The following is a 13,208-nucleotide window of genomic DNA, read 5'->3' on the forward strand; positions in this document are numbered from 1 at the left end:
GCATGCACTAACGACTGTTTGTAATTAAAATCATCATTTGCACGATTGGGGATTTTTATCATGGTTATAGGAGTGGTTCGTAGGAAGGTATATTTTACGAGGAAGAGCAGCACATTCATCATGTTCATCTCAAGCGTGTGTGTTTAAACAAATCCTACGTTTTCATTATGAAAGTATTCTTCGTGAAGGTTTGGTAAGTGTTCTGCGTCTTAGATACAATGATAGGCCTCCATGATTGTATATGTAATATCATAGAGCAGGCGAGAGGAATAGTGAAGACTCCGCAAGCTTGAATACTAAAGTGGCACGTAAGCAAACTATACATGTAGTTTCTTTTGTACCACCGAAAATAAACGTGATCAAAAATAAACCAATAACACGGCGACAGAGAATGACGATTGTGAGATATCGAGTTTGTTCAAGAGTCATCTCAGGAAGCTGACGGTAGCAGTGAAAATGATTAACTAGAAAACTCCGCCACACCCAGTCGGCCGACTGAACCCAGCCACTCTCCCGTCCTCACCAGTGCCTACTGTATATATCCGTCCGCTCGCGAGGATGTCTCCGTGACGTATCGCTGGCATCGACCTGTCCTGTAGCACAGCTGCACCCTTGAGGCCAGCGTAGCCGCGGGGGTACAAGATTGTCGATTATAATGAGTGGTAATTTCAATTCAATCCAGCACCCAGCGGACTGTACCCATGAGCGTGCGTGGTGGAGTAAAACTGTAATATTAGCAAGATGCGGGATGAGAAATTCTAGCGCCGGAATAGTTCAACAACTGAAGTTGAATGCTATCTTTAGGAGATGGTTTGTGCACCACGCTTTGTAAAGAAAACTTTCATGCTGCACATTTCCTATATTCTACCTCATGAAATTTAATTTCAATGATACATAAAAGACCAAAAAAAAAAACTATGTCACATACAGGCCATTCTGTGGCGTAATAAAACGGTTCATACAAGGCAGGACGAAAACAAGAGAGAAAGACTAACTATGACAAACGTGAGTGCGATAAATACAAGTCACCGTGATCGTCATTAACATCGATGCACGTCGGGGCTAAAGTCGATTACAATGAATTCGTTTGGTTGAATTTACGCGCGTTCACGTAGTAATTGTATTCAGTAAGACAGAGAGAGAAAGGAAACATTCATCGTGGTTTTGTCTGCGACTCAAACCGCAGAGAAATTGATTTTTTGTTTTAAATGCATCTTTTAGCACAGAGGTTTGAGATTAGCGGTAATGTTGTCAGTTCTATCCCCTTTACCATGTTTACGTCCACATCAGGTTGATTTCAGTATGTATAGTCTCCTTAACGTGTGACATGATCAACTAAAGGGTTATAAGTCAATAGTTCGTGACTATGGGATGCAAAGCGATAATATAGTTTTCTTAATGATGTTTTCATTTGGAACGAGACAGTTGCTAAATCTTTGCACCGACTGCCCTCTCCCTACCCTGGCACACTCGGACCAAGGAAAGGGCGTTACTCTTCCACACATCACTATCGGATTCAACGTTGCAAAAGCACGCCGAAATACACTGATAGCGCGCACAGGGCGAAATATGACTTCAGCGTGCAATCACCATAAATAAAAGCACCATCTATACTTCGACTTAGCACAATGACAAAGAAAAGACGACATGATCCTTGGAGTAGCCTCAATCAATATCCACATAATTTTATTAACGTCAAAACAAACTGACGGATTCTAGACGGGTTCTCAGACATGTTCAAGAATATCTCGAATATAAAACTTCCATCAGATAACGTGTAACTGATATCCCGACATCAAACACGGAGCTGCTCAGTCGACGAAAAATCCAAATCTTAAATAAGATGATAATAAATAAAGATAACATCACCAATTGTCATCGTATAATTGACTTTTAGACTCCTTCGATTTCCCGAAGTTCTTGGTCCATACATAAACAACAATTATAAAAACCAAGATATCTGAAAGGGCAATAGCTTGACTAGAATCCGTATCACTCGGTCATTTCTAAGACACAAACCACGATGGTTTGTTGATGTTGTCAAGCCATACCGCCTAATGTTTCCGCCGTTGTATTCTTCGCGGGTTCTCGATATTGAGCGCGCCCGGGCAAGCCTCGCCATGTCGCATCGATCGGCAGTATCGTTTCGAAATTATAACGGTGCCCGGTTATCGCCATCGAATGTGGGCCCAGATTAAAAATCGGACATCTCTGCGAGAGAGACGAACTGGTAATGGGGAAACAGGTATTGCTGTATCTGGATTTTTTTCTTTTTCTTTTTTTGCCCTTGCATACCCATCTCAGCGGAAAACAATACTTCAGATCAATATTTGCTGAAATCAGCCTGCCTACTCAAGGTTGATTAGACGGTTCGTGTGTTCAAGCTACTGTTACAGAACCAGCTATTACAGAACTATTACAGTTTGATGGAAGAGTCTCAACAAACCCCATCTTTATGATGTTTCATTACTGAAAAAAAGGAAAAAACAATGAAAAACAATACTTTTGTCCCATTATGCTGCACAAGAATTTAACGGCTACTAAATTGAAAGAGATGTCTATGTTGTTGCTTGCAGTTTTGTTTTGGGGTTTTCCCAGGTTAGTAGAAATTACCTGTAGCTGTGTCATAATATACCTGGAACAGTTCGACGAAATCAATTTGCAATCGATTACACTTCATATGTTACGAACAGTCATTTAACTGATCGCAGCAAAACCTTCTTTGTTAAACTGAATTTGATTGAATTTATATAGCTGTTGAGCACCAGTGCAGTCGACTCACGTATCACTGAGGTAGATTTCATTCTTGATCTCTGCCATATGTTTTTTTCAAGGGGATGCAAGGCGATATCATTTCAGATACAATCAGATTTCATTATTTGCGTTATCTATATTAACGCAGTGTGACGTGCCGAATCACGAAGATATAACGAAAACGGTTAACTTAATCTTTGCTTCTGGCAACCTGCCTGTGAAGGATGTCGATGATAAAGTGAGGTTTAGTTGCCGTTTGTAGTCATGTCAGCTGGTCGGATGTACGTCACGAGTTCGACACCCACGAGTCATACAGTCCACGAGCTATACACAAACGAGTCATACAGCCCACGAGCTAGACACTCTTATGTGAAGACAATGAGCTCAACATCAAGTAAAATAGGTCCACGAGCTATACGGTCCACGAGTTAGACACGAGGCAAATTAGGTCCATGAGTTCGACGCGTGGCAAGTAAGACCCTAGAGCTCGACATTATATCACGGGGCTCAATGTACAAAATTAGTGTCGAGCGCGTGGACCCTTTTTTTGCTAAGTGTCGAGCTCGTGGGCCTTAGTTATCTAGTGCCGAGTTCATGGGCCTTCTTTGTTTAGAGTCTAGCTCAAGGGCGCGTTTTACTTAAGAGCTTATACTGTCTAGCTATAGTGGGCCTGTTATACTTGATGTCAAGCTCGTGGGCTATATGACTCGTGTGTTTGCAGCTCGTGCAATTGGATGACCCCGATTGGTCAGCCGACATTCTGCCTTTACACAAATAAACAATACTTATATCTTTTACTGTGATGTGACGTCCGACCATGATGATGTCAGTAAAACAAAGAAATGTACATTCTAGAAAGAATGTTAAAACTGGTGAAATGTGATTTTACACTTTCATCAATTATAATTCCCTTCCACAATAAGCATTACCAAACATCTTTTTCTTTTTCAACTTGCCCGTGCTTACACTTAATAAAGAAAAGATACACAGGATAATCATATACTTTTATGAACACCATCTCATTATAAGATTATCATAAACTAATGTACTTTGCATTGTTCTTCGACAGCCACAAACGGGATATTGGGCACATATTCGACATCCAGCTCCATCTTTCTTCACTTTATGGACTAAGAGACTTTGAGACATTTCCGGTTTCTCTTCAATTTTCCTGATGTTTCCTGTTACAATACAGTGACTACATTGCAAATGCATTCTTCTTGAACTCATCGTACATGTATATTCATATTATAGCAATTGTTCTCCTCCTTACTGAATGCTTTGTGTTACATTAGATTTAGCCTTTTGTCCAGCCTCGTGGCTTCAATTTATATTCCACATAGTACACACCCCGCTACTTATTCGAAACTAGCGGGGTACGGGAAAGAACTGCGAGACAAGCCACAGGCTGGAGTCAAATCGCACCGTAATGGTGTCACGTGGCTGACGACACTCGCTCGTGCGTTCACCTCGACTAGCAAGACGCTTGGTGTGGAGCAATACCTAAGCCACGAGGCCTTAAGTTAAGACTATGTTGAAACAAGAGCCTATGAAGTTTTGCTATAAAGTCTTTTGCCACTTGATATTTTCCCCTTAAATCCTAGCAGCACTGTGTTATCTAATGGCTAAAGCTCGGGTTCATGGTCAGAAGATGATAGGTTCGAAAGCTGCCTATAGTGTGTACACTGGGACAAGATGACTTACCTATTATGTTCTTTTTTTTTTTTTTAGCAAGGTGCATGTGTAAATGGATAGGCCTATCTGGCAATGGTAGGGAGTAATGGTCGTGGTGCTCAAACCATTGACAAGTAATTATACCCTGGAAACTGGAAGTAAACTTGTACCTGCAACGATATATATGTTCGCTATCGTACATTGAGTTGTAATTATGTCTAAAGGAGTGTTAGCACTTACGTTAACCTTCAGTGAACACAATGTCTTTGTTTAATGACACATATGTAAAAAGGGAAGGAAGTTTCAGATGGTAGTAGTTGTACAAACATACACTCTAAAAAGACCCGAGTCAGAACTGACCCGGAACTGGGTCCGTTGGGGTCATACACCGTTCCGGGTCAGAAATGACTTGGAATTTGGTCATGAAGACCCCGAATGGGATCATCCTTACCCGATTCATGACTCTGAATGGGTCATATTTGACCACATTCCTTGTCATTTCTGACCCGGAACGGTGTATGACCCCAACGGACCCAGTTCCGGGTCAGTTCTGACTCGGATGTTTTAAGAGTGTACAGCCGTTCCCTGGTGTCCTTTAGAATATTCTTATCTTTACATTGCTATGCATAAGTAATGATTGAGGGCTGGGCTTTGATTTCATGTGATCTCAAAAAAAAGAAAAAGAAAAAAGACGGCTGTTCCTGCTGATTCGGTTACTTAGGTCTCCTGCTAATTTGTTTATCGTGAAGACAGTTGATTACAATCTAAACCAGTCATTATATGCATCCATGACATTTTGTGATTGTTCTTCTGCATTCGCCAAGCAAGGAGTTCCAATCTTGTTTGACCCACTCAAACTTTTCATTACACAGAGAGATTGGTAGGAGGGGCGGGAAGGTGCCGTCTTTGAACAAATTAACCCCTCACAGAACCACCAACTTGAAGTGCCCTTGACTTCGCATACAAACAGTTTGCCCACGGTATTGGCAGAGTTAACATTTCATGATCTGGACGAGCCTCTCTGAGTCTATAGCCAACACCGAAGTGACAGGACCCTCCCCGATCGCTAGTCGGACCACGTAAAAAAAGCGCGCCTCGCGGCGGCTGTCTCGAGGTGTTTGATGAGGCTCGCTCGGACTTAGGGGGAAAAATCTGTCCCTGATAAATCACGAGAGATAAAAAGGAAAGAGACAGGAGGAAATCGAGAAACAGAAAGGCGACCAATCACATCTTCTTCTCTGCTCTTTCCGAGGACCTTTCTGACACCAGCGGCCGCCTTTCGTTTACTTTTCGTTTCTATAAATGAGAAGAGGAAAGGCTTAAAATCCTCGCTTTGGATGTTTTCACGCGAAGAAGGGACCAGAGTTGGACTATCTGTCTCTCCTCCTCCTTTTCCTACTCCTACTCCTCCTCTTCCTTCTCCTTCTATTTCTTCGTCTCTTTCTTCTTCTTCTTCTCCTTCTTCTTCTTCTTCGTCATCTTCCTCCTATAGATGTGTGAGTAGTGAAAGCACGTCCTGAAAGAGGTAATTAAGATCTGGCATGAAGTTCAAGTTTTCCCAAAGTTTGTTTTTAAGGTGCAGCTTCGCCACTTTGAGCATTCAATTAATCTTCCTTCCCTGATATGTTTGTTGGGCAAAGTTCTGATGTCGTTTGAACGCGTATCTAAACAGATTCGCTATACTCCATGAGTTCAAAAAATGAAGGGCTCACTTTATTGCACTTTTTTCAAGAATGTGATCTTGGTGGTACTGAAAAGAAAAAAAAATACAAAGACTCAAAGATGGATTAATCAAAAAGTAAAGTTGGCTTCTCTCCAAAACAGTATTTAACTTAATGTTGGTACCACAGATAGAAAGACCAACAAGAACAATCGATGGAGATGACACCAAATGCGTTTGAACCTGTCGACGGACATCAATGTGTCATCTAGATTTAGCTAGTGACCCTTGACCCATCGGTTGGAGTTGTTCATCGCAGGTTAGTAGCGCCTCTACACTGCGAGGGAAATCTATTCTTCAAGCACCCTGACCCATTAACTTCGCTTGCTCGTCGTATCAAATGGCCCAGCCGTGTGCTGTTGTCAGCGAGCCAGGCGGCAATGCGGGCGTACAGGTCAACCTGCCGTCCGGCGGATGATACGGTGGCCTGGTAGTGGTGGGGTGGGGTAATACTGGTGAGGATATCTGTGTGTTTAAGACTGGCGTGCAAGATCAATCATTGTAAGTGACCGTGCATCAGAATAATTGCAGAGTCTGGTAGGATTTAAACTGGCTTTAGATGTGATGCGTGCCTACTGGACTCTCCGTTTCTGTGTACTGCACTTGCGACACGATAAACACAAATTACACGTATGAAACCGTAATGGCTATACACTGTAGGGCTGTATAGAGTTTAGATTGTCTCCCCTACTCTTTGCGTTTTTACCGACAAATTCTTTATTTTAGCCGTATTTTTGAGATTAGCGAAAGTTTGTAAGGCATGTTTTTGTTTTATATGAAATGCATTTCGTCTTCTGTATCGTATACTCATAGAAGTTAGTCGACTTTCAAATAATGTTCTTGCTAAAACTGCAAACTTTGTGAAAACATCATTTTTCATTACTTTTAAGATGAAAAAAAAAAACAGTTTTCATCTTAAGCAGCAATGATAGTATATGTAAATGAATAGTAACATTTGCGGAACACTTTATAAAAAGTTGAAGATAGTTCTTTGTTATCTTCTGTGGATGTTAAAGAAGCGCATGAAAATATCGTCATACTGTTTTGCTAAACATTTTCTGCTCAAAAAAAAAAAAATAAAAGAAATATTACCTGGATGCAAAGAAGTGTAGCTGATAGACTAACAATAACAGTATAATGCTGAAGTTAGCGAACTTTTCCGTTTCGTGGAAGGATATTTTGGGTCTCCAAATAATGTCAGACCCTGAGAAAGCATGTCTCGGTGTCTGAAATGTGTCGCCACATTCTTGGCAGGTCATGTGTAGGACTTCGGCGTCTTTACTGGGGGTGGAACAAATTCATCACTGGCGGAGACAGTTCGATACCTCCCCTCGTCCGCCCGTTCTGTCTCATGTCTCGTTCGGTCCTCAATGTTCCGTCTCATCGTATATCCCTTAATGTATCTCCTGTCACAAGATCCCATTCACATGTGCAATCTAATACCGTTGTTCATAGCGTTCTCGCTGACGATCCCGAGTTGAGCGCAATCTCATGTCGCAACACTCTTCCAACTCCTTTCTCGTGACAAACGTATAGGGGCACTTACACACACCCGAAACGCGGTCGCAGGACTCCAGTTACATCGTTTTATGCGTTCTTATTGCGTGAATGTGAAAGGGTGTTTTCGCGCTTTCTCCTATCTGCTCTTATGAAACATCAACTCGGAACATCCAGCCCTCACCAGAGGGAGTTACATTTCCTCGTATTAATCTATCATTCTTTGATTGAAATCTCAGTTTTCTGACACTCCGATCACTCGTCTATCCTCCTTTCGTACTCTCTTACGTTTCATATCCTCAAAGCTATTTGTCTCCCATCTGACAGTTATTATACTTTAACCTACTTTTAGCAAATACACTCGATCTCTCCTTTTGAGACAGGTTCTTGGTAAGTTGTAGGCCCTACTTCTTGCGTGTGAAGCATTTTCTCTTTTCTGCATACGAAATAATGCAACTATCAACTTTCGATTGACTTTCATATTCTTAGCATGATTATCATTGCCTTTTTAGAGGTAGCCATCATTGTCATACTTCAATAGTTGTTGAATACCTCTAGCGTTTTGTGTTCAAAAAAAATACAAGAACAATAGAATTTGTTTTCCATGTACCCCATGAGAAAAACCTTCATGAGAATATGGTCAATTTTAGAAACTTTGGTACCCTTTGATCGTCTGAGATTTTGCGTGCCTTCGTGTCTCTCGGGTTTTTAATTCAAACTATTGATTCTGCAAGGGTTTCTTTGAAACCATAGGTCACTGCATTTTACATTCAGTTTCTAGTTATTCTCTCATTCTGTCTATGTATCTTTCTCATTGTCTTTATGCTTCTCCCTTTCACACACACATACACACACACACACACACACACACACATTTCTCTTACTGAGCCAGTACTACCTGACTACTTTTCCACTCACGATTATTTTCATTTTGAGTGATGAGCGCTATACTTTACCCCCTAAGATCTCTCGTTATCTGGTTTGCTCTCAAGCTCCAGTGTTCGCTCGTCTCCTACATGCCTCTGATTTACTTGTCAAAACTCTGCAAGTTTCCGTGGAAAGCCCGCTATAACTGAAGTTTGTTGATAATCCAAGGGTCCCAATAAACATCTATCCGACCCCCACCCCACCCCCTCCTCCATCTCTTTTGTTTAATGTCTCTCTATATTGCTTACCCCGTCTTACTTCGCAAATTTGTACGCTAGTCTCAATTCATTCCCATCTCTTCATTTCTTTTTGTTGCAGACTGTTTTCCCTCCACTCTCTCCCCCTCTCTCTCTCCTTCCCATAATCTGTCTTTCCCCATAACTCTCCCCATCTGTCTTCGCTTTGGTTTTGGTTTTTTCTTCTTCTTTGTCCCTGCTCCGCTCTTGGTATGCTCTGGGCGCTTTTAATCAAACACAATTCCCCGCGGCGGGGGGTCGTCTCTTTTTATCGATTTATGATGATCACGGAATTAATCGTCGCGCGGATTCGATGTAAGCGGCCTGCAAATTGATGCACATGTTAATAATCCACAGCGGAACAACTCCGTTCAGTGTTTTGAAGCCAGCTCGCGGCCCGCTTGTCTATATAGTACAGCCGAAAAAGAGACAAAACAATAAGGCATGATGCTCACAGCTTTGGTTTGCAATAGTTAGTCAATTAGACTAGAATGTCTATCGATTGTGAGTATATCTGACCAAGGTGCTTCGCTATTCATGACTAATTTGTGCTCAACAACGCCGAGTACGAGTTAGAGTAAATGATAATTAGCCTTAGAAAAACCGATGTGTTCATGAAATGATGGCTGCTGATTGTTCATCAGCTAAACGCCACTAGCTGCCCGTCCTGTTCCCGCTATATCGTCACCTCCCGACGAATCCAGGTCGGAAGAATCCAAAAGAAGCGTGGATGCAATGATGTCAGTCCAACGTGATTCTCGTCTCATATGTCAAACTCAATCGATGTTGAAAAAGAAAAGAAATCACCAATGCCATCTCAATGCCATCTTACAGTGAAAACCAAGAGTCTGTATTGCTGTCACGTCAGAGCAAAATTGAGGAATCGAAATCGAACCATTAGCATGTTACTTCGATCGCATCTGCACATTGCTATTGCAAAGGATATTAGATTAATGTTTATAATACCTTTTGAGAAGACTTTTATTCTTCTCGAGAAAAGTGAAGTATTTTATCGAAATGGCAATTAGCACAGTAGTCCTGCCATACTATATTAATGAAGAAGAGGCTTTGTGTATAAATCAGGTTTGCAATGGTGTACAAAACAAAATAAAAGTCATTGCTATATATAAAAGTGTGCCCTGCCTTCAGAATGCTTCAGAACCCTACAACACTGGACACTGCTGAAGAGACTAACCTAGGTAGTGACATACATTCTCATTTCCGTAATGGGCGCCATTCAGGATCATTACTTTGTTTTCTCAGCGATCGTAGGAATCGTATGCCGTTTTCTGGGTGAATTGGCACGCAGGCTACAAAGTTACTCATCCGAGCCATGCCCGCCTTGCTCCAAGAGTGAGCTAAAGGAAGGCGAAGGTAACTCGACCGGCTCACTGGAGACATTTTCCATCTGTGTGTTTTCGTGTGTTTTCGGGTGTTCGTGTGTTTTCGTGTGTGTGTGTGTGTGTGTGTGTGTGTGTGTGTGTTCCATAAAACTGGAAGTCATGAATGAATTTTGCGCTTCAGCTCGCGCATTAGCCATGACACCACTTGTTAAACCAGCACAAATCAATGATCGTGTTTAGACACATTTAATTTCATCTCTTGCTTCTCAATTTACACGTCTTCACATCGACTCTTTATAGTCAAAGTGACTCTCGTCAAGGTGTGTTTGAGACCTGCGTCGGCGCGAGGGATCATAGTCTATTATTAGTTCACGCAGAACGTACATTTTATGCAATAATATGTTGCGAATGTTCTGATGTTTGCCTTTTCGCCGCACATAGCTTCACCATGGTACACAAACAGTAGGCCTATGGCGTATAACATTCGAGCTTACTGGAATATCGTAACATGGTTACTCTGAGATACAGTTAACCATCTGGAGTTGGAAGGTGTACTGAATTGTACGTCAACAGTATCAAACCGGCATGATGATTGAAAAGGTTGTAAAACCTAGTTAGCCAAATGCGTTTTCATAGAAGGACTCTGCTATATTTAGGGCCTTGGCTGTTTTACTGTTCATCCAGTCCAAAATTCTTTCTGGAAAGAATAGGTCCTACCATGCCTACTGGTTTATGTTACCCCTAGTGGGAACCTCCTCAATGGTAGAGGGCGCTGCCGTATAGGAGTCATACAGGAATAAAATGCTCACCGCCTCCATTTTTGTAGCACATGTATGGAAAGCGCCACACGTTGGCCAGATCGACACAGAAGCCGATGACGGAGAGAAGAAAGTCGATTTTCCCGCCCCACGTCTCGCGGTTGCCGCTGTTGCCCCGGTCACGACCTGCGACCTCTGACCCTGCGTCCATTGTCACCTCCATCAGTTTGCCCTGGGCCGCTGAAAAAAGAAGAAAACGAAATCGATTTTCATTTCTCGTGAGAATAGTTGTTAAATTTACATGGTTCATAACTGCGGGTAGAAATATTACGGAATCACAATGCATCAAAAACTGGAAGAAAAAAAAACAAACAAACAAACAAGCTCTACACAAAATAAGGAGGGGATATAATTGTTCCAACATTGTTTTAAATGCTAACACTAATTTCAAATGAACATCATGTTATAAAAATTAGAACGGATATCAGGTCTGGGAATATATGCTTTGTTTTGCTTTTATGCAGAATGCATCAGGAGAATTGAACTTAAAAGTGGCTTGAAATTGATCACCACTCATGTTAAACACAAACCGGGCCATGAAATAAAACCAATTGAGAGTTTGTTTGTGGATATATTCCCTTTTCTGTACACACAATGTGGTTAGTTGTGAGTGACCTCTAGTCCAACAGAAACAGTTGACTCACAGTGCATCGATATGGCTACTGGTTAGAAGTCATAAAACAAAAACGTATAACAAAAATGGGGGGAAGAACAAATATCTAGTGAAAAAAATATTCTGAAGGGGTGAAATTCGTGAGCACAATCAACTGGCATATACCCGTTTATTCCAATCTTTGCGGATAATTAGGCCAGCAGTCTTAATAAAGCAGGGTAAATGATGCATACGTCATTTCGAAATTTCAAAAAAAAAAAATCCAGTCGAACGTTTTCTACTTTTTTTTTTTGAGAAGGAGAGCGAAATCCAGCGTTCAATTTAGTTAAGGTTAAGAGCTACATGAATGATATAGTGGAAGCAATGAGCCCTAGACCCTCCCCCCCCCCCCTCATCCCGGGCAATGCGCACCTGCAAAGAAGGAGTTTCCCCCCGAGATTTTACCCAGGTCTTGCACATTCCCGGCAGTCGTCACTTGGGGCTCAAGTTATTTTGCCACGTTAACGCCAGTAGTAGCACAAATTTCTGATGGATATGCAGACGATGTGATGACACCGCATTTATGATTACAATCTGCCTTTTGCAGACTTTTTTTAAAGATATACAATGAAAGAACAGAGATGCACCTCTTACATTTTTTTTTTTTTACTGAAGATAATAAAGCTTCCGTGCGTGAGATTCTTAACTCAAAAAGATCCCTTATCACTTCTCATTTAGAAAAATAGAATGTTGCATACCCGTTGAAGTTGATCCGCTGAACACAAAAAGAAAAATACACAAACGCATAAACACACATATGGTCATATTTTATACATGTCAAGGAAATGAACATAGCAACACTGATAAGATCAGGTGCATGACGAGAATTCACAGGGGTTTGTTTGTTTTTGTTGATTTTTGTGGGGAGGAGGTTGTTTGTTTGTTTGTTTTTTTGATAAGTTGAAAGAGCTACTCAGCACATTGCGCGAACCACAATCCAATTTCCATAACGAATCAAGGTATGAGAAGAGTGGAATAACAACGGCAGTAATTGAATCATATAAGCTGTGAACAACGGCGAACGACACATACAAAATGACCGGATGAAGGTAACCCCCACGTTCCATGTTTCGTGCAAAACAACGCATGCGAAGCACTCTGCTATAGCAAACATAGTGTCTGATCTAGAAAACATCTAAATATGGACAACGCGTAATAACCCGTTTGTATACTGCCAAATTGCTAACAAACCTTTGGAGTGTGGAGTCAATGGTGGGTGGCGGGGTTCTCTTAACATTGATTCGCGTGCAATATTTTGTGGTTAAAAGGTACACGAAGGCAATGAATACCACGTGATTCCACTGTCGACCAATCACAATCTTAATACCAACGCACTATTTGCTACAACTTTCTGACACTTCCCTACTGGTATCGATTGCAGCCATCAGAAGACAAATGAAAAAAACAACAACTGAAATCTATCCTCACTAAGCTATAAATAGAAATATTTCTGTTACAAACTTCATTGCAGACTTCACTCTGACCCTTTATCAAGGGAATTTCTATTCACTTAGTCACTTGATCAGCATTCTAATGTAAACTTTCTATTCTATATTTACAAAATTCTGCAGATTGCATTGTGTATTA

The 13,208-nt window shown here is 41.3% G+C and overlaps 1 protein-coding gene across 1 annotated transcript in view; it reads right to left on the reverse strand.

The window, feature by feature from the left end:
- LOC140226943 (sodium-dependent dopamine transporter-like) overlaps positions 1-13,208 on the reverse strand; it is a 40,724-nt gene that overhangs the window by 11,518 nt on the left and 15,998 nt on the right. The window contains exon 2 of the mRNA XM_072307371.1: positions 10,961-11,149. Coding sequence (XP_072163472.1) covers positions 10,961-11,149 — 189 coding nt within the window. The remainder of the gene's footprint in view (positions 1-10,960; positions 11,150-13,208) is intronic.

The sequence above is a fragment of the Diadema setosum genome, chromosome 4 (genome assembly GCF_964275005.1).
Source record: "Diadema setosum chromosome 4, eeDiaSeto1, whole genome shotgun sequence".
In the NCBI taxonomy this organism is placed as follows: Eukaryota; Metazoa; Echinodermata; class Echinoidea; order Diadematoida; family Diadematidae; genus Diadema; species Diadema setosum.